Source organism: Jaculus jaculus, chromosome 8 (assembly GCF_020740685.1).
Source record: "Jaculus jaculus isolate mJacJac1 chromosome 8, mJacJac1.mat.Y.cur, whole genome shotgun sequence".
NCBI classification, from domain to species: domain Eukaryota; kingdom Metazoa; phylum Chordata; class Mammalia; order Rodentia; family Dipodidae; genus Jaculus; species Jaculus jaculus.
Genome location: NC_059109.1, coordinates 136,954,202 through 136,975,503, shown reverse-complemented (window position 1 = coordinate 136,975,503; position 21,302 = coordinate 136,954,202). Strand labels below are relative to the sequence as shown.

The following is a 21,302-nucleotide window of genomic DNA, read 5'->3' as shown; positions in this document are numbered from 1 at the left end:
GAGGAGAATGGGGGTGGGAGAGCAGGTGACCCAAGTACCCTGTCTGGCCCTCCCCAATGCCTCCTGTTAGAATCCTATTGCAAAGACCTTCATTATTAAAAATGTGAGTCACTCTCTGCATTTTGTCCTCACAGAGCTCTTTATTAAAATGTAAATGTCCCTTAAGAGTAACCCTATAAGCCTTTGCCAGCTAATGGGATTAACTGAACAGGACACAGCCACCTGCAGGCCTGTAAGGAGGCCTAGGCCAAATCCTCCCTTCTCAAATTTGCCATGGACGCATCCTGGAACACCTAGAACGAACAAATCTCCTCTTTCAGGACTCTTTGAGGAATGGCAACTTTTAAAAAGAGAAGTCAAAATTTAGCAATTTTATAAACTTGAATTTTATTAATTATAGAACACATCCAAGAGGTCCTTCAGCTCAGTCACCCACATAGAAGAACAACAGCTACCTATAGATTAACACACTATTCCCAGAGTACTATATAAAGATATTTCCAAAAGAAAAGTTTAAAATAAATTCTAAATATTAAAAATATGTTTTCTCTTCCCAGGTCAATGACAGTCTGCGAACACAGAATCTCTGTTCTAGGGAATAGGAAAAAATAAGGTTTAAAGTCCAGGATCTAAGATGGAGGGTTGGAGCTAAGATGGAGGACTGGACCTAACATGGAGGATTGGACCTAAAATGGAGGACTGGATCTAAGATGGAGGACTGGATCTAAATGGAGGACTAGATCTAAGATGGAGGACTGGATCTGAGGTGGAGGACAGGTCTGAATCTAACGTAGAGGACTGGAGCTAAGACAGAGGATTGGACCTAAGATGGAGGACTGGATCTGAGGTGGAGGACTGGATCTAAGATGGAGGACTGGATCTAAGATGGAGGACTAGATCTAAGATGGAGGACTGGATCTGAGGTGGAGGACAGGTCTGAATCTAACGTAGAGGACTGGAGCTAAGACAGAGGATTGGACCTAAGATGGAGGACTGGATCTGAGGTGGAGGACTGGATCTAAGATGGAGGACTGGATCTAAGATGGAGGACTGGATCTGAGGTGGAGGACTGGATCTAAGATGGAGGACTGGATCTAAGATGGAGGGCTGGATCTAAGGTGGAGGACTGGATCTAAGATGGAGGACTGGATCTAAGATGGAGGACTGGATCTGAGGTGGAGGACTGGATCTAAGATGGAGGACTGGATCTAAGATGGAGGGCTGGATCTAAGATGGAGGACTGGATCTGAGGTGGAGGACTGGATCTGAGGTGGAGGACTGGATCTAAGATGGAGGACTGGATCTAAGATGGAGGACTGGATCTAAGATGGAGGGCTGGATCTAAGATGGAGGACTGGATCTGAGGTGGAGGACTGGATCTAAGATGGAGGACTGGATCTAAGATGGAGGGCTGGATCTAAGATGGAGGACTGGATCTGAGGTGGAGGACTGGATCTGAGGTGGAGGACTGGATCTAAGATGGAGGACTGGATCTAAGATGGAGGGCTGGATCTAAGGTGGAGGACTGGATCTAAGATGGAGGACTGGATCTAAGATGGAGGACTGGATCTGAGGTGGAGGACTGGATCTAAGATGGAGGACTGGATCTAAGATGGAGGGCTGGATCTAAGATGGAGGACTGGATCTGAGGTGGAGGACTGGATCTGAGGTGGAGGACTGGATCTAAGATGGAGGACTGGATCTAAGATGGAGGGCTGGATCTAAGATGGAGGGCTGGATCTAAGGTGGAGGACTGGATCTAAGATGGAGGACTGGATCTAAGATGGAGGACTGGATCTAAGATGGAGGGCTGGATCTAAGATGGAGGACTGGATCTAAGATGGAGTACTGGATCTAAGATGGAGGACAGGCTTGGATCTAATGTGGAGGACTGGAGCTAAGATGGAGGATTGGACCTAAGATGGAGGACTGGATCTAAGATGGAGGACAGGCCTGGATCTAATGTGGAGGACTGGATCTAAGATGGAGGGCTGGATCTAAGGTGGAGGACTGGATCTAATGTGGAGGACTAGACCTAAGATGGAGGGCTGGATCTATGGTGGAGGACTGGATCTAAGATGGAGGACTGCATCTAAGATGGAGGACAGGCCTGGATCTAATGTGGAGGACTAGACCTAAGATGGAGTACTGGATCTAAGATGGAGGACAGGCTTGGATCTAATGTGGAGGACTGGAGCTAAGATGGAGGATTGGACCTAAGATGGAGGACTGGATCTAAGATGGAGGACAGGCCTGGATCTAATGTGGAGGACTGGATCTAAGATGGAGGGCTGGATCTAAGGTGGAGGACTGGATCTAATGTGGAGGACTAGACCTAAGATGGAGGGCTGGATCTAAGGTGGAGGACTGGATCTAAGATGGAGGACTGCATCTAAGATGGAGGACAGGCCTGGATCTAATGTGGAGGACTAGACCTAAGATGGAGGGCTGGATCTAAGGTGGAGGACTGTATCTAAGGTGGAGGACTGGATCTAAGATGGAGGACTAGATCTAAGATGGAGGACTAGATCTAAGATGGAGGACTGGACCTAAGGTGGAGGACTGGATCTAAGATGGAGGACAGGCCTGAATCTAAGGTAGAGGACTGGAGCTAAGATGGAGGATTGGACCTAAGATGGAGGACTGGATCTAAGGTAGAGGACTGGATCTAAGATGGAGGACAGGACTGGATCTAAGGTGGAGGACTGGATCTAAGGTGGAGGACTGGATCTAAGATGGAGGACAGGCCTGGATCTAAGGTGGAGGACTGGATCTAAGATGGAGGACAGGCCTGGATCTAAGATGGAGGACTGGATCTAAGATGGAGGACTGGATCTAAGATGGCGGACAGGCCTGAATCTAAGGTAGAGGACTGGAGCTAAGATGGAGGATTGGACCTAAGATGGAGGACTGGATATAAGGTGGAGGACAGGACTGGATCTAAGGTGGAGGACTGGATCTAAGATGGAGGACTGGATCTAAGATGGAGGACTGGATCTAAGATGGCGGGCAGGCCTGAATCTAAGGTAGAGGACTGGAGCTAAGATGGAGGACTGGATCTAAGATGGAGGACTGATCTAAGATGGAGGACAGGACTGGATCTAAGGTGGAGGACTGGATCTAAGATGGAGGACTGGATCTAAGATGGAGGACTGGATCTAAGATGGAGGGCTGGATCTAAGATGGAGGACAGGCCTGGATCTAAGGTGGAGGACTAGAGCTAAGATGGAGGACTAGAGCTAAGATGGAGGACTGGATCTAAGATGGAGGACAGGCCTGGATCTAAGGTGGAGGACTGGATCTAAGGTGGAGGACTGGACGTAAGATGGAGGACTGGATCTAAGATGGAGGACAGGCCTGGATCTAAGGTGGAGGACTGGATCTAAGGTGGAGGACAGGCCTGGATCTAAGGTGGAGGACTGGACCTAAGATGGAGGGCTACAGTCCAGTGGAAGTATACCTTAGTACTTCAGGTCTCAGGCTACAAATCACAAGCACTTCCCATGTAACCAGCTGCAATAGTAATCCTTGCCACTGACAGAAAATTTCAAGGTGTGTGGAAAGCTCTGAGCACACCCTCTAAGAGAGGGTCAGTCCTGGAAGCACAAGGGCTCTAAATAGAGTCAATGTGAAAGAGGGGAGCTGTCTAAAGGTAGTGCTCAGCACCACAGCTGAGCCGCTCATGCCCACTCTAGAAAGCTCTCCTCTGGTACTGTGACTGTCAAGTTATCAACACCATCTACCCCTATGACTACAGAAGGTCCAATCACTGCTGTTCATTTTTAGCTTCAGACAACAATGGAAATCTATCTGCAAGGTTAAACCTGTATGATGTCTAGACACAGCTGCTTGTGTGAACCTAAGCAGATCCTTCTGGATTTTCTGCGACTTAATTGTTGGTCCACACAATAATTTTATGTAAGCTCTGATTTTGTTTGCTCAACTGGGTTAGAGAGCTCTTGAGAGGGTTTCAGACTCTGTCTTTTGATAATTTCTCCATCTTTTCAGTTGCTGTATCTATCATCTACAAAATCCATTAGTAGAAATTACCCACCACTGTCTACCTTCTGGCTTTGTTGCCACTGGGAGACCACCACAGGAGGAGCAATGTCTTAGCTATCCATCTTCCCCATGGGAAAGGGCACATGTTAGGTAGTCAAGGTGTGTCTATTGAATGAATGAATAAATAAAAATGCCAAAATCAAGGCAAACTCACCGACCCGCAGGGACTGGTCCTCCTGAGAGGTGTGGCAGACACGTGGGTACCTACTGCATGCTTAGAAAAGGCTACTAAGGAGGAAGAAAGGAAACAAGGCTATGTTGACATACAAATTCATCAAAACAGGAATAACTTATCAGTGAGGGAAATGGGAGCATGTGTCCTGCAGGCTGGACAGTCGTCCATGTACTCTGCCAAGTTGGACAGAACCTACATGTTAAGTCATCCTGAGCTCTGCCAATGGTCAAAAAAAAAAAAAAAAATCTGAAAAATTCATTTGTGACAACTGTTTTGATTTTAAAACCATGATGAAGTGACTCTTCCTAAATCAGGCATGTCATTTTATGCTAAATTTCCATTAAACACTTCCCAACAATCTTTCTTTCTTCCCTCTTGAAGAACTACCATGAACATTACCCCCTCCCCTTTCTCCAGTAATTTCAAAATGCCACAGAAGGTTCATTGTATGAACATATTTGTGGTGAGTTCCCTCGCTCTGCTATTAGAACAGCAATTGTGTGCCCCCCCCCCCATCACCAGCAGGCCATTTTGCTAAGCCTCAAAGCAATACAAATTCAGCTCAAATCAATTAGCAACACACCCCTCAACTTTTGGCACTTGCTGGGAAGGGCAGAGAATGTTCCTGGTTGAGGAGGCTGAACTATGAGAAGGAGACCTTCTCTCCATGTTTGACCAAAAGGTCTACATATAGGAGAATGGAGTCCTACCATGACCAGATAGGAGTTGGTCTGGAATGTATTTTTGCCCCTTGAGCTCATGAATAAAGTACAGGGAACAGAGAGGCAGCTGACAGAAGATCGTCCCCACGGTGGCCAGGAAGCTGAAGTGGTTTGTATCTGGCTGTGGTGTCTCACCCCTGCCTTGACCTTAGCACTGAGCTACCAGTCTTGTCTTGGGTCCCCTGTGACTTAATCAAGACCCCCTTTCTCCCTCACCCTTCCTCACTGAAGAGACTATCTTCTTTCTCTACCCAAGGTACCCCAGGAGAATAAAGGCTGTTTTTCAAAGGAGGGGGGTGAAAGGAAGGGAGGAAGGAAGGAAAAAAGAAAAAAAAGGGGGGGGGGGAGACAGAAAACAATGCCTATATGGGGCCTGGATGAAGCCAAATTCTCCAGGCATCAACCTGCGACATTCTCAGGATTTCCTCAACTTCTGAGAGGAATACTCAAGGTACAGAGAACATTCACCTTTAACCTCAAGTTTGCCTTTACTTTGTTCTGGGAGATTGTTGAATCAAAGAATGCACGAAGATTTTTTTTTTTTTTTTAAGGACAAAAAGGTTCGCTGTGTACCAGATTGCTTAAAATAAAACAAAACAAAACCACTAAGTGGGAAAGGCACATGAAAACTTGGAAGGTGAGGTTGTGTGCATTGGGTGGTGGGGGGAAGAAGGTAGGTGCTCTAAATTTAAAAGTCAAACAAAAAACTGGACTATTATATTAGGCTCAGATGAGAACAGTGGAAGAAGGAGGAGGAGGAGGACCCATGGGGAATGCTGGGCAGGGGCTGGAGCTCAGAAGTGCGCCCTGGCCCGGCCGTCAACCTCTTGGTCCCTGCTTTCCCAGATGGGACCTGGAGGCTTGCTCCCTGCCTGCAGCTGTCCCTCCCTGCGTGGGTTCTTATAACTTGCACCCCAATCCTTTTCTATACTGGAAGTGTCTCCAGGGTAGGGATCCCACCTGGTGCTCAGCAATAAACTTGGCAAAGGTGCTGTCTTTCTCTTTCCTTTCCTTCTCTTCAGGCTTTTTATTGTTGTTATTTGTTTGTTTACTTGAAATTTTCATTTCTGTACTTATTTTTCCCAATCTCTCTCTCCTCATTCCTTCTACTTTCCCTCATTAATAATAAGGAATTGTATTTGGTTACCGTAGGTTGAAGCCTAAGATGCCTAAGAAACCTAGGCTTCCAGCTCATAACAAGAGAAGGGAGGACTGAAGGAGGAGATGGAGAGAGAGCTGGCGTGCGCGGTGTGCCGAGGGCAGGGGACGCTAGCTGAACAGCTACCTGCTGACAAACACTCCCCTGAGTATCTCTTGCTTTTGGGTAGAGGCAGAAAACTAACCCCAGAACAGTTACTGGTCAGGGCTGGGCGGGGAGGGGGTCCCTACTGGAATATTATGTCATTTTAACAATAAATACAACTTATGGGAGACAAAAGGGCCAGGACAAGTGTGGAGTGTGGGTTTTCGGTCCTGTGGGAAGTGGCAGAGGGAGCGCTGTATGAGGACAGGTCCCCTAGCAAGGAAGGTTTTGTGTTTGGAGAGGGCTGAGAAAGCGAGCCACCAAATACCACCAGATCAAAGGTCCTGTCCCCCTTCAAGACACGAAAGGGCTACAGTGGTCCTCAAACTGAGTCTCCAGGGGCCCAGGACAGGATGAAACCCTTAACCAAAGACATCCCTAAGATGGGGTCTTCTTTCTGCATGGGCTTCCTAACATTTGGTCTAGAGAATTCTAAGAAATCCCACTTCCTAAGAGTTATTCTGAGCTCTCTGCTGACCTCTGGTGGGAAGGAGCTCCAGTGACCTAGAGAAGGTGCTGGAAAGAGGCAGCCTACCTACCCTAACACCTGGGAAGGGGCATGCTAACCTGCCTGCCCCCAACCTCAGGGGCACACACCAGGATCCCTGGGGGGTGGGGAAAGAAGGGGCTAGGAGAGGATTTAGAAATTCTACAGAGGTTCACAGGACACAGGCAAGAGGAAGGATCTGGTAAAGGAAATGTTTGTCTGAGTTAACATTTTATTCTATTCCTTTGACTTCTCAATTTTAGGAGAGTGAGGGAGAAAGAATATCAGAATGGGGTGCTGAGATGGAGTTTGGAAGATTCTCCCAGAGATGGGGAATGAGGAATAATTGATCATTTATCAAAGAATAAAAGATGGCATAAAATGTATTTACTACCAGTTTTGGCATGTTGGGAAGGTTTGTGTCAGGGGAGAGGGAGCGGGGAACAGACCACTATGACTACCTCTTTTAGTGTTTTTTTTTTCCCTAAGAGTCTTAAAAAGTTTTAAAATGAGAAAGATACCCCTCACTCCTTTTCATAGGAAGGAAACTGGGATCCAGGAGATAAAAGAAATGTTCCTAAGATCTCAGAACTGGCTCTCCACAGCCCTGTGTATCTAGAGGTCAATGCCAGGACCCTGAAAGTCACTTCAACGTCTGTTTTTCTTCCCTGCATAAGGTCTACAGAGCCACGGTAGGGGGTAGGGGTTGGGGGGCTGACCTCACTTATCAATTGTTCAACTGAAACCCTTTTTAAAAATGCCCCTAGGTCTTGGGACAGGGCTATGTCCTGGGAAAGAAGATTAAGGGGGAGACACAGAGCCCCAGAGCTCTGCGTTGGGCAGGCGCAGTAGAGTTTTGAAAAGCCAGGCTCTCAATTGTAAAGGCCGAGCGCCATCTGGCAGCCAGTCTGAGCAGACTTGCTTTGTTAAGTTGCTTCAACTTCTCAGCCCTAGTGTGTGCCCTTTCTTTCTCTTAAAAGGTTTGTTTTTTAAATTCTTGACTGGGGAAGTACCCTTTCCCCAGCCCAAGAATGCTATTGTTTAAAATATCTGAAGATAGAGAGAAAAAAGTTTGAAAGAAAGAATAAATAAGGAAGAAGGGAAGTAGGTAAAATTTCCCAGGAGGTCTGACTTTTGTCCCCCATTTCTGACTTTTACAGATTTCTGAGGCAAATGAGCTTGACTCCCTTTCTCTACCTGAGGCAGCCTGGATGATCCACTCGCACCTGGAGTAACTCTACTTCTGAGCTTGGACTGTAACTTCAGGGTCACTATGGGGGGAAGTGCACGAGCACCTTCACTCTCTGTCACCCTGAGTCTGGGCTTTGTCACAGGTGGGTCTACCTTGCGTCCTTTTCCTCAAGCTCTTTCTGTCCTGCCCCACCCTGGGATGCTTTACATAAAACTGAAAACAGAAACAAGGTTTCTCATCAAATTTTGGTCCTTTCCCTGACCACGGCGGGCGCTCAGGTCATCTCAACATGTAGCCTCGTCAACACCTTAAAGAATCTTTTTTTTTTTTTTCTTTTCTGGATGCCACTTTGGCAAACATAAGGAATCCTAGAAGAAAGTACTAGAATCAACCAAAGTCTCAGGAGAACCTTTGCCCCATGCCTAAGCCAGTGTTCTCTCCATTATCCTAGGACCCTCTCCAAAAGCTGGGGCTCTTCTGTCCACCCGTTTCCCTATTACTGAACTCCTTCCCATGGTGGAAACACAGACTGGTTATGGCAAGCTCAGTGTGCTAGGGTGCCCTAGATTTCCCAAGATGCTGCAGAGTGACTGGGTCCTGTGGGGACATTTCTAAATACTCCCACTAGAAAGGGGGAGCCCTCCAAAGTGTCCATTTTAAGCCTGTTGATTTGGCAAAATACAATGATCTCTTGTGCATTCCTTCTAGCAATTAAAAAAGAGCTAAAATCACATGAACTTATAATTATAAATAGCAGGAAGTTTTTTGGCAATCTAACTTAAAAAAATTTTCCCCTAATGCCTGGCGTTTGTTTTGGGGTTCAGCCCTGAGTCTTCTAAGCATCTCCTTGGAAAGATGTTGTACTTGGTCCCTGGCAAAACATCAAAGTCAACATTCTGAAGACCAGAGTCATTTCTAGGACTGGGCTGTAAGGAGGTGTGACAATCAGGGATCAGGGGCACATCAGAACACAACATGCTAGCCTGCGGTTACGTCTGGATGCCAGATACTTTTCATTTCATGTCACGTGTGCAACATCCAAGTTGTCAAACTACCAACCCATTTCTAACTCTGGCCTCAAAGAAATCCTTATAGTACTAATATGTTTAAATCTGTGTGCTTTTGTCTGGAGAGAGGTAGTTTTTGTCTCATTTTACTTTATATGGTCCTTGCAGTGAAATTAGGATACAAATAAAATAATATTTTTTTAAAAAACAGGAGGGGGCTGGAGAGATTGCTTAGTGGTTAAGGCACTTGCCTGAGAAGCCAGAGGACCCAGGCTTGATGCCCCAGGACCCACATAGGCCAGATGCACAAGGTGGCGCATGTGTCTTGAGTTTGTTTACTGTGGTTGGAGGCCCTGTGCACCCATTCTCTCTCTCTCAAATAAATAAATAAATTAATTAAAAACAAAAAACAGAAGGGCTGCAGAGATGGCTTAGCAGTTAAGGCACTTAAGGCACTTTCCTGCAAAGCCAATGACCCAGGTTCAATTCCCCAGAACCCCACAAAGGCCAGTTGCACAAGGTGGTTCATGGGTCTGGGGTTTGTTTGCAGAGGCTGGAGGCCCTGGCACTCCCATTCTCTCTGTCTATCCTTCTTGTGCAGGCTGTCTTTCTGTGCCTAGGAGTAAGGAGTCCCAGGGCACAGAATCTACGTTCTTGTGGCTGGGGTCCACATATAGCAGGATGGGGGGCAGGGGAAGGTTTTAAACACCCTTTGACATCTCTTCTTACAACAAGGGAAGGTGCCAGTGAACAGTGGGCAGTGGGAGAGTCCCTAGCCTGCTACAGAACTCCAAAGAACACCTAAGTTGTAGATGTGGCAATTTACAGGGCTAAAATCTATACACCCCTGCCCCCCGTTCTGCCTGCCTATGGGGTAGCTGCACATTGACTTGGCCAGAGTTTTAGAGAAATCCCTTGTTTATTTTCCTATAATCATCTCCTTTTATGTTCTACGTAGGGTCACCTTCTTTGAGCTTTGTGGAAGCTGCTTCTGCCTAAGAATGTAGGCCCCCAAATTAGCATGCACATTGCTGCTTGGTCAGTAGTAACTGAGGAACAACTTTTCTCCAGGTGTTTGTTTGTTTCTGGGTGTGTAGGTTGTGTTGTGCATGGTCTCTAAGGTCTTGAAAATCAGTTCCCAACTGCAGGTGACGTTTGGTGATAACTAGGGTGGTATGGGTTGTCATACTGTGTGCAAATGCTGGAGTCGTGGCGGTGGTATGGGTTGTCATACTGTGTGCAAATGCTGGAGTCGTGGCGGTGGTATGGGTTGTCATACTGTGTGCAAATGCTGGAGTCGTGGCGGTGGTAGGGGTTGTCATACTGTGTGCAATTGCTGGAGTCGTGGCGGTGGCGGTGGTGGTCCGTGTCTGACATGAGAGGTCCGAGATGCTGCTATATGTGTCCCCCAGTGCAGGGACACCCCCACCCCCATGGCAAAATGTTAGTGGAACTATATGGAGGACCCCTCTGTTAGCAGAGCCCCTCCAAATGTTCCTAAAATCCCAGTATACTGCCAACAGGAGTAAGCCATAGCTTCAAAAATTTAAAAAAAATTTTTTTTAAGGTAGGTCTGACTAAAGCTTTGAGGGCTATCTGGGCTCCATTTGGGGGTGTGGACAATGGCCAAAGTAAAATGAGGTCCTTCCCCACTTTGCCAGCTCTTTTTATCCCCTTTCACTTGCACCACAAATACGATACCTTTCTTCTGCCTTATACTGTCTCACCATCTAGTGGCCACCTGAAATATCAACCAACCTTCATTCTCTCTGGACTTTTAAAAGGAATCATTGGAAAATTCTTATTTTAGGGGCAGTGAGCAGGAGACCCCTGTATGAGATACATGATTTCATTGATTAGGAATTGAAGCCTATTATAAGCGTGCTAGAGCTGTACAGAAAAGAATTATAAAGGGTTAAAATGGACACTTCTGAAGACTTAAAAAAACCTCAAAGGTATAATGACCAATATAGTTTGCCTTCCCTAAGGAAGAGCCTTCTGATCTTTGGCCCAAGTCTTTTAGACATTTACAGGCTACCATAGATGGCACCTATTTGAAGAATATGTTTGAATGGTTCCAGACATTTCAGTACCTGTATACTTCCTTAGTAACACCATCTATTCTTGGCAGGCTCTTTTTTTTTTTTTTTTTATTCTGCTTGGGTCAGTGGGACCAATAAGCTACTGCTAACAGATTTAAATATAGAGCCCAAGGGACTCTGGGAGAATACTAGGTAATCCACAGGACACTTACTCCTATTTCCTGTCAAACAACTTTTCTTGGGTCCTAGATTCTATTCTGATGCCTGGCTTTGGTTCTTTTGTGTTATTGTGAGCATTAATATATGTTTCATGAGTCTGTTTTCAAAAATACAACTTTTGACTTACCTGGATGCGGGTTCCCTGTAGGAATGTCTTCAAAATTATTCACACGTTAGCAATCAATGCTCACATGGGATGGAGGAGAGAGGCAGTGGGATCTTTTGACAGAGGCAAGAGCCAAGCAAGTCAGAAGAGAAAGGCCTCTGCTGACTGCATTTGGCGTCCTTCTCAGAAGGCGTAGTTGGTAAGGACACTGAGCTCATGAACAGTCAGCTGTGACACTCCTGAGAAGGTAGGCACACGGGCTTTCCTCTTCTCATTATCAACACATTAGAGCAAGTTTAAAGTACTTACTCTGTCCCCCACACAAAATGTGTGTGACAATGTCAGAAACAGTGACTGACTCATAATGAATTTGAGATTGGATAACAATTTATAGTACCTTTGTGCCTCTCCCCTCATCCCAAATTGAATCATTAAAAAACATTCAGTAAGAAGAACCAATGTTCAAGTTCTGTGGGCAGAATTCTACGAGTCAAAATACCCTTGAGTTCTCCTGAGGTTTAACAAATGACTCGGAAATGCAGTTTTGGGATTTTCCCTGTGGGTACAACAGAGGTATGCATTCCCTTAGCTTTCATTGTTTTGTGCCAGATCACTAGCGAACCTTCCTCCCTGGTTACGGTTCCTCGTTGTTGCAGGGAGAAGATGGTTCCGCTCATTCTAACTTGAAAAGGTGTGTGCCTCGTGTGTGCTATTTACCAGAGACTAGAACATTCTGCCTCCATGTAGCATGTGTTGTTCAACAGCAATTAGAAGTCAACAAGGTTCTGTGTGCTTCCCTACCTCTTTCCTGGAGTGCTGAGGTCACGTCCTCTTCACTTGTTGCCTGCTGGTCTGCTTCACCTTCTGGCTGTTGGGAAGGAAACTAAAAACACGGTCTGTTGGCATGTGAGATGATCATACAGCAATCTAAGTTCAGGCCCTTAGGCCAATGTACAGTTCTGCATTGATTTATGGGATAGGAGGTAATAAAGGAAGAAGGGGGGAGGACAGGAGAGGCAAGAGTGACAGAAGACACTGTTTCAGGACAAATAAAAAGGGACCTCACACCACCAATTTGGCAAGGTGTCATTTGCCTACTGCTTGGGTTGACTTCTGTTCATAAAAAGGAATGCAGAGGACAGCATGGAATGTAGCTGCTGGACAGACGGACGTGCATGGTCGTTCCAGAACAGCTGCTAATCGTTACATGTGCGGAATACCCAAAGAACAAAACAAAGCCCAAAATTTCACTTGGAGTAAGAAAAAGAAAAAAGAAAACCAAAAAAGTACTCAATATTGTGTGTGTGTGTGTGTGTGGGGGTGGGTATATGGGCTGGCTGCTAGACTACTAGCCAGATCAGGCGTCTGGAAATTTCTTCACTAGTCTTCACCTCTAAAATCTAGCCTTCCTTTTAAATTAAGAGAAGAAAAAAAAAAATAATAAACCCGTCCTTTGATTTCTTCCAGAAATTTCCCTCCCCTTCTTCAGGCAACAGCTCTTGGTCCCCATTTGCTGCTGTTGCTGTCACTCCTCTTTCCAAGCTTTATGGAGATCCCTTAGGACTTGGGGACTCCTCAGTGGGACTCCTCAGCAGAGGCCAGGCCTATTTTTCTCTTACTCCCTGAAAAGAACTCTATCTTAGGTCAGGGTGACCACAGGCCAGCACAGGAATGTGACAGGAACAAAGGCTCCTTTCACTGTAGCCCAATGGACCCTGTCAAGGTAGGTGTCTATCACGGCCAGAGGCTTGGGGTCTGCTGCTGAGGAGCACACTGACCACCACTGTTCCTAACTCCCACCTTGGACCCTGTCCTTTGGGTCTGGAAAATATCTGCCTGTTCAGCTTGATTTTAAAGCAGACAAATGACATACTGATTTAGCCTTTGATTAGTCCCTGGGAGAAGCAGGCAGTTTGGGAAGAGCCCTGCCTTTGCCATGGGTTCAAAAAAAAGAAAGAAAGAAAAAAGAAAAAGTAAAAGAAAAAGAAAAAAAGAAAAGTAAAACAAAAGAACAAATTGCAGATTTAGAAACCAGTTTTCATTTGCTGTCTGTGATCATTTTGTTTGAGGGCTATGCCTGGTATTGGGAGTTTCAGACCTAATCAGATTACCTTCTCTTTAAAAATTTTTTTTGCTTAATACCAATTTTCCTGCATAAAACCAAGGCTAAATAGGAAAACGGGACTCAGCTATGAAGGAAAAGTAAAGATTATTTAAAAAAAAAACTAGAAAAAGTTATTTTAATATGCTTAATATTAGATCTTATTAGCCAAAGTTCTGCATTAGCATTGTACATTTAGGGAGCTATGCATAAAAACAACTGCATTTTATCATTGCTATTATTATAAAAGCTGAGCAAGAGGAAAAGCTTTAGGCTTTGAAAAAAAAAAAAACCCTGGGATATCTTGCTTTTTAACAAAAAAGTTGTTAAGGAAAACCTGCACTAAAAAAGAAAGAGAAAAAGAAAAAAGTGGAAAAAAAAAAAAGTCATCCTACAAACTGGACTGCAGTGCTGGCAGATGAGTTTAAGCAAACATGGGAACTAAACGTCAGCACAGCACAGTGGCAGGTACCTCAGAAGGGCGGCTCACGCTTCATGCGCACTCCACAGACACTGATAATCAGGGATCTGTCAGGATCTGGCTATCATTCAGAGAGGAGCAGCAGAGAGTTGGACACCTGACACTTGACAAGGGATTTTAGGATCACACAGTGCGTTGACCATCATCATGACTGCACTTAGGCAATGCTGTGTAGCATTCTCATCATCATGTTTCTGAGCCATCACCTCACTGGAATCAACAACATCAAGCTTTTCTTACTTACCTTGCAATCTTTGTGAAAAAAAAAAAAAAACTCTGATATTTAATCTCTTTGCTAATGAAATGGGGTGCTAACATGTTTTTATTGCCCAGAACTGTTTCAAAGGACAAATCTTACTCAATAAAAAGCTTTTAAAAATGCAAAATGTAGTAAGAATGTGCTAGTACCACCACTGGCCAGTAGCAGTACTGAGAGGGCATATACTGGAAGAAGATGCCCCTTTTCATGCCACCTCTCACCCTGTTCTCTGTGCTAAATATCACTTTTTCATGGTAGGTCATGTGGGCAAATCTTAAAAACCAAAACTTACCCATATAGAAAAAATGTTTCTAAGAGAAATACGTGGGGAACTGCTTTCTAGATGGACCTCTACATAGCAGGCATATGACTGGAAGCATAAAAGAGGGAAAAAAAAAAAAAAAGATCTATCTTAACTCTAAATTTTTCTTGGGCCTGAGAAACTATACCCTCCCCACTGCATAAAACAATTCAGGGGAGACATTCTGAATCCAGAAAATGTCTGTTGGAAAAAAAAAATAAAAATGGTTTTGCACAGTGAGGTGCAGTACATCGCTTTTGCACTTGGTGGCCTAAATAATCAGACAAGTAATTGTCATTCACTGAATAAATAAAAGCTTCGTTGCAGGCTGACCATTATGACACCTACTGTTCTCCTGCATTGCCTTAAAAAATGTAGCAGCTACCGAGAAATTCTGACCCTGCAATCCCTTTCCCACTCTTACGTGAGGGTATCATACCTGGATGAAGTTTCAAAATTTTTTTAAAAAGGAAAAATAAAAGGTTAAACCACAAAATTATTGAAAAGACCAACAAAAACATGGAAACAATCTATGGTTGGACTATGTTTAGCTCTTTATATATTCTAAAATTTTTAAAAATTCAAATCATTGATATGTATCTATCATTTATCTTTTTAGGATGTCCAGTTATTGATTAAGTTGTTCGGGCAATAAAAACAGAGTGTGTGCACGGAAGCACACATTGTGATTTAAAGCAACAGATGAATCTGGGTGTCATGACTTGGAACCATGGTGAAGGATGGCCATTTGATCTGTACTTTCAGGGGTCAGAAGGTATGGACATCTTGTTTTCCACACTGGGACTAGACAGTGAATAAGCAAGTCTTACCGTAATGGTGGTTATGCCCTTCACTCTCTCTCTCTCCCCCTCCCCAGTCAGTAACTCAGACCCATATAGAGTTGCTGTTGTCACTTGAACAAAACGAAGCCAGCCTGGTGGGAAAGCTGCAGCCTGCTTTGACAAACTACATCGCTGCAGTTTCTGGAAGCAGGGAGTGCTGGCCATCTTAGCTCAGGCTCATGCTAGGCCGAGGCCTTGCTAGTCTGTCTTGAGGACAATGCTGCATCCATACGTGCTGTTTACTGGCACTCCGGAAGCCAAGACAGGGCAGGGCCAGGCACCTACCACATTTCCTTTTGTTGTGATTAACTTTCCTCTCTAGAGATAAATGTAATGGAAACTTCTCTTCTGAAGACCTGGCCCCAGACATGGTACAGAACCCTCAAATCATGGAGCAGAAGGAATCCTTAGTGAAATGTGCTGGGAAATCTGCACCTTTGCAATAAAACAGTGAGGCCGTAGCATGTACAAGGCCTGTCTAGTTTGCTAATTAAGGGGTCAGGTGTACAATGTCACTTGGGCCTCTTGTCTGCATATAGTTGAGTCACCCCTTCTCTCCACCCCCCTCCCCACCCAGTTCACAGGTCTACTTCCCAGAGCTTAACTAGGAAATACTGAAATGAACCCCTCAGAGCAAAATTAGCCATCTGCAGTGAAGCCAGTCTGCTGTCACCTAAGCTGCTATGGTTTGATGTAGGTAGGACATTTGAAATTTAAAACTCTCTCCCCTTTGCATGTGTTTGGGTCAATGATAATGTCATTATTTCCCCAGGTAGGCATAAATAAAATGACCATCACATCTAAAATGGTGATTTGTGGGAGGCACACAACCACAGAGTCATGTCAATCACTGATAACAACTGTCACACGCGGTCAGATACTGAGCAAGGCAGCACAGCCCAAGCAAGTGTGATCCTGAAATCCCCTGGCAGGCCTTAGGAGATAAAATAAAGGAATTAATTGTGGACAGTCACTTTTGAAAATTTTATTTAAGCCACAGATTCAGACCATGGTTAATTGCTGCTCTGATTAATTGTGGCAAGAAGAGTTAATGCCTCAGGTTTGAGATAAGAAGTCTGGAGGGGGAGGGATCCCTGGTGTGTGTGGGGGGGTCTCCCAGAGTGTGGGAGGGGCCTCTGAGAACTGGGGAAGGTGGTCAGAGGAGGGTGGGGAGGGGCACCAAAGGCACACTTCTGGTTGGCATATCATTAGCTTAATCTTAATCACAAGATCTATTTTTCTTTTTAATCCAAAGGCGATTTGCAGACCTTACCTTAGATCCTCTTTGCCCCCAGCTAAAGCTGCTTGGAAAATTCACATGCAGATATTTACAGATTTCACAAGACACATTTCTAGTTGTCCATACATTGGCACACACTTGAAACACACTCAGAGTATTTATTTTTTTTATTTTAATTACATTTCATACACAAAGATGACCTTTCACTCCCAACACACACAGCCCCATGGTTTTAAAAGCAAGCCCCTCCTACTGGCTCTTGTAAGAGTGTAAGTAGATTGGCTTACCTCGGGCTCTTCGCTAGGAAAAGACATAATTTCATTTTTTTTTTTGGAAAAATTAAAAAAAAAAAAACAGCACAACACAGCCACGCCCACCCCTGATGGAAACAGCCCCATATGGTTTTGGATCTGGATGTGCCAGCCATGGCTGAGTGTGCCCCCTCCCCCACCACCCTCCCACCAGGTGAGCGGAGTGTGTGCGCAGAATACAGACCACAGACAGATGATGTTTTTGCGACCCCAAAGCCCCAGATACCTGTGTGTCTGGTTTTTTCAACCGTTAAGGCGGGAGGGTTTGGCGAACGAATGAGAAGTGAGGAAAAGCTTAGCGCAAAGGGAAAAAGAGAGAAAGACATACAGTAAAAAAAGGTTATGGAGGCCGGCGGGCAGCGGCCCTCTCTCCCCAGCCCCGGCCAGCGGCCCAGCGAATTTCCCAGGATGCCCCGCCACCGCCACGGATGATCCCTGCGCGATGGGCGCCGCTCGCTGCAGAGGGCCCGCGCGCGGGGCCCACAGTGTGCCAACACGTAAAGTTTCTGCCCGCACCATGGCGCAAATCACAAGACAGCCCGTTCCAGAATACAAGTACACACAATCGGCGGGTAGTATGAGAGTGCCAGGGATGAGGGCTGGGGGCACACTGAGCATATCATGCACAGGCGGACACATAATATGGACACCGACACACACCAACGACAAGCTGGTCTGAATCCAAGCAGCCGTGCCAGGCGAGGCGGGGGCGCGCCATCCCCAATGGCCCTAGCCCACCAACAGATCGAGCCAGGGGAGCCCCGGGGGGTCCCTCCCGGCAGGTCCTGGCTCACCTCAAGCCCCTGCCTGTCCAGCCTACCGCCGCTGACGCTGGCGCTGGCCTCCGGCCGGAAACGACCCTCAGTGTCGCTCGGCACCACTTTTCTCCCTAGAGGGTACATACCTCGTCCACCCGAACCCTCCCGCGGTCCCCTCCCGCTCCCAGGGCACGGTGAAGGGTCCCTCCCTGGAACTTCTAGCAGCCCCTTTAGGACCCCTCCTCCCACTACCGAGCCCCGGAGCCCCACCGTGGAGCCCAGCCACCCCTTCCCCGGGTGCCCGGTGACCCTGCTGCCCAAGGGGCAGTGGCCGCCGCCCTACCTAGAAGCAGCAGGCGGTGCGTACACATGTAGCCCATCTTCTCATCCTCGAGTTGTTTGTCGATGAGCTTGCTGCGTTTCTTGTCGGCCCGCTTCTGGGCGCGCATCTCGATGGCTTCCTGGCGCATCTGGCTGCGCCGGTCGGTGGCCGGGGGTGCACTCCTGGCCCTGCCGAGGTTCGGGGCTTTGGGCTCGGAACCGTCAGAGCGGCAGAAGCAGACTCCGAAGATTTGCAGGATGAACTTGCGGAATAAGTTGCCCCTTCCGCCCCGGGGCTTGCGCGGCGGCAGCTGGTGACGGTTTCGGCGGCCGCGGATCCACTGGAAGCAGCCAGTGGGCGCCTCCTCGGACTCGTCGCTGGAGGAGTCGTACTCAATGGTGGTCGGCTCGTCTTCGTAGCGGAGGCGGCCTCGGCCGCTGCCGCTGCCGCTGTCGGCCTTGGGCCAAGCGGAAGCCCGAGGAGGCCGCGGAGTAGGCGGGTCAGCGACCTGGATCTCGGGGCTGGGGGGTCTAAGGTGCTGGCCGGTGCGTCGGGCCCCGGAGGAGGAGGCAGGGGCAGCCGAGGCCGACCGGGGAGCCGCCGAGCGAAGGGCGGGCTTCGCTGGTGCGCACGGGAGTGGACGGATAGCCGGATCGGCTGGGGCGACTGCAGGTCCCCGGGGACCAGGGTTTCCCGGGGCAGCAGGGGTGGCCCTGGCGGAAGGGCCGACAGAGAGCGCCCTAGTGGCGATAAGCTTCCCCGGGTTGGCAGGGACCGCCCGGGCGGTGATGGGGACTGGCCTGGCGGAGACGGGGATCGGGCGGGCGGCGTCAGGCTCCGCTGGGGCGCTCCGGCTTCCTCCTGCCTCGGCAACGGCCGGGACGGCTGCTGCGGCGGCGGCGGTCCCGCCTGCTTCGGGCTTGTCTGGGGCTGCCCCGGCTCCGGGAACGGCTGGGGCGGCAGGAGCTCCGCAGACATCGGGCATGGCGGCAGCTGTCCCGGCATCTGGGGCGGCTGGGGCGGCAGGAGATCCGTCCCCGGGAGAGGGGACGTTCTCCGCAGCGGCGGCAGCTGAGCGTCCTTCCATCTCGGCTGCCTCTCCCTCGACTGGGGGTCTCTCTGCTCGCTCGCTCTTATCTGCGGCTCCGGAGACTTCGATGGGCGGGCCGTCACTTGCGATTGGGGGGCTGTCCATGTTGACGGGAGCGTCGTCGACCCCGAGGGGGGCGCTACCAATCTCGAGCGGGGGTCCGGAGATCTCCATCGGGGGGCTGTCGCGCGCGAAGTTGGGAGGAGATCTGACAGCCTCTCCGTGCGCGCTGCCGAGGGCGCCGGAGACCCAGAGGGGAGGCGCGCTTGAGGCGGGAGCGAGGCAGATCTCACTCGCGACCGCGACTGCCGGGAACTGGCGGACACAGCCGACTTGTGGGAGAACTCGGGGGAGTCCAGGCGGTGGACTGTCGTCCCCAGATGCTTCTCCATCAAGCCAAAATGGCATAGCCTCCTCAGGGGGAGGGCTATAGCCTCCTCCGAAGCCAGTGTTTGCAGACTTGAGTGTGCCAGGCTCTGCAGTGAGAGCTCTGGGGACTCCTGGCCCTGGGCCGCCTGGAGCTTGGTCTGGGGCCGGCAAGAGAGGTCGGCCTCCGCCTTCCTGTGCAGATCGGTCAAACTCAAATGGCATGGCTTCTTCTGGGGGAGGGCTGTAGCCTCCCAGGCCTGGCCTGGTACCACCGAAGGCGGACTCCAAGAGCGCAGGGCTGCAGGCCTCTCGGCCTGCCTGAGCCCCAGTGGGTCTAGGCTGTTCCAGGGCAGGCCAGAGGCCTCCCAAGCTGGGCTGCTCGACCTCGAATGGCATGGCCTCCTCAGGAGGTGGGCTGTAGCCTCCATGGGCTCGGGCTGCCTCGATGACTGGGCTGAGGCCTTGTAAGTTGGGCCTGGCGACTTCTGGGGGTCCACAGGCCTCCTTGCTGCCCTCGATGGGGATGGACTCATTGATCGGTTGGGTCTCCATCTCTTCGGCTGGGCTAGGCCCAGCACCGGGGGCAACTGCCCCTGGGGCCTCCAGAGGTTCCTGCTGGGGCTGCCCCCCGACTTCAGGGGGGATATTGCGTTGTCCTGACATATTATTGCCGTTGAGGCAGTTGCGCATGCCCATAACACGGTGGCGGTTTCTTAAAATAAATTTGGGGCTCCGTAAGACGGAGCACCCAACCAAACTAGGGTGAAAAAAAAATCCTTAAAAATATTCAAGCAACGGCTGGAAAGTTGTCCAGCCTCAGTTTCCAGCCTCTATGAGGTTGGGGGGCTCAGGGCCTAGCACCCTGTACCAAAGCAAAAGCAGCTGAAATCTTGCTTGAGGAATCGTAATTCATCTCCGATCACTTTTTATCCTCTTGGGCTGTCCCTTGGCTAGTCATCCGTGGGTCTGCCCTTGCTTCCTCTTCTCTCTGTTCCAGGCCAGCCCTGTCTGTTTGCAGCTGAAGAGCGTGCCGAATCGTTCCGAAAATCGTCAGTAGCGTTCTCACTCCGCCACCAGAGGACGCCGGTTCCAGCGAGGAGCCGCCTCCGGCTCCGGGAGCCGGCGCCCGGCGCCCGGCAGCTCCGGACTTTGGGTAAGGGGGCTGGTGCGCGCAGGCCTCGCAGGGATGACTCCGCTCCTTCCTCTCGCCTCTCTCCGACTGATTTGGAGCTGTTCTTCTGGCTTCTCCCCTGGCCAGACAGAGAGAGCGAGCGAGAGCGAAAGCTCTCTCCTGCGTTGCTGGGACACGTGACGCAAGACGTGGGCATTGGGATCTGGAGTACAGCGGCTGAAACCCTCCCTCCGCCCGCCGCTCTCCCGGGGGGAGGAGGGACTGCAGGAGGGTTTCATCACCCCAGATAACCCCTTAGCCCCTTACCGGAAGCCCCCGGCGGCCCCCCGATCTGGATCTTTCTTAAGTCGGGAGAACGGGGCTTTGGTTACACAGGAAGGGGGTAGAGGCAGGCGCGGGGAAATGCGACAGGTGGTCGTGAACCCACCGGAAGGATGGCGAGGGGGCGAGGGGCTGCCAAATGCGAGTTACGCAGTGTGTTTTTAAAATGCTCTGCGGCATTTCGTGTTTTCGGCTGGTGTTTTTTCTTTTTTTTTTTTCCTTTCTTTTTCTTTTTTCATTTTCTTTTTTTTTTTTTTTTTTTTTTTTGTTTTTTTTGCCCACCAGCCGAGGTTGGCGTCAGTAAATCTCAAATGTCCCCCATCCCCATTACGTTTCGGGGGTCTTAGCAGTGGCCCATGGTGGCGCAGTCGGTATTCTTTCTTCCCTGTTTATGTGGATGGTGACGCAGTTCAATTAAGAGGGTCTGCCGGGTGCAGTGCAGAGAATCAAACAAGCCCCC

At 48.7% G+C, this 21,302-nt stretch overlaps 2 protein-coding genes across 2 annotated transcripts in view; both read right to left on the bottom strand.

The window, feature by feature from the left end:
* The window catches only part of LOC101613767 (neuroendocrine secretory protein 55-like), a 54,681-nt gene that overhangs the window by 18,777 nt on the left and 14,602 nt on the right, over nt 1-21,302 (bottom strand). The gene's annotated exons all lie outside the window — the stretch shown is intronic.
* LOC123462905 (guanine nucleotide-binding protein G(s) subunit alpha isoforms XLas-like) lies at nt 17,470-20,124 on the bottom strand. Its single transcript, XM_045157074.1, is given in 3 exon segments — nt 17,470-17,523; nt 17,525-17,739; nt 17,952-20,124. Coding segments are annotated over 3 exon segments (2,403 nt in total). The 5' UTR covers nt 20,086-20,124.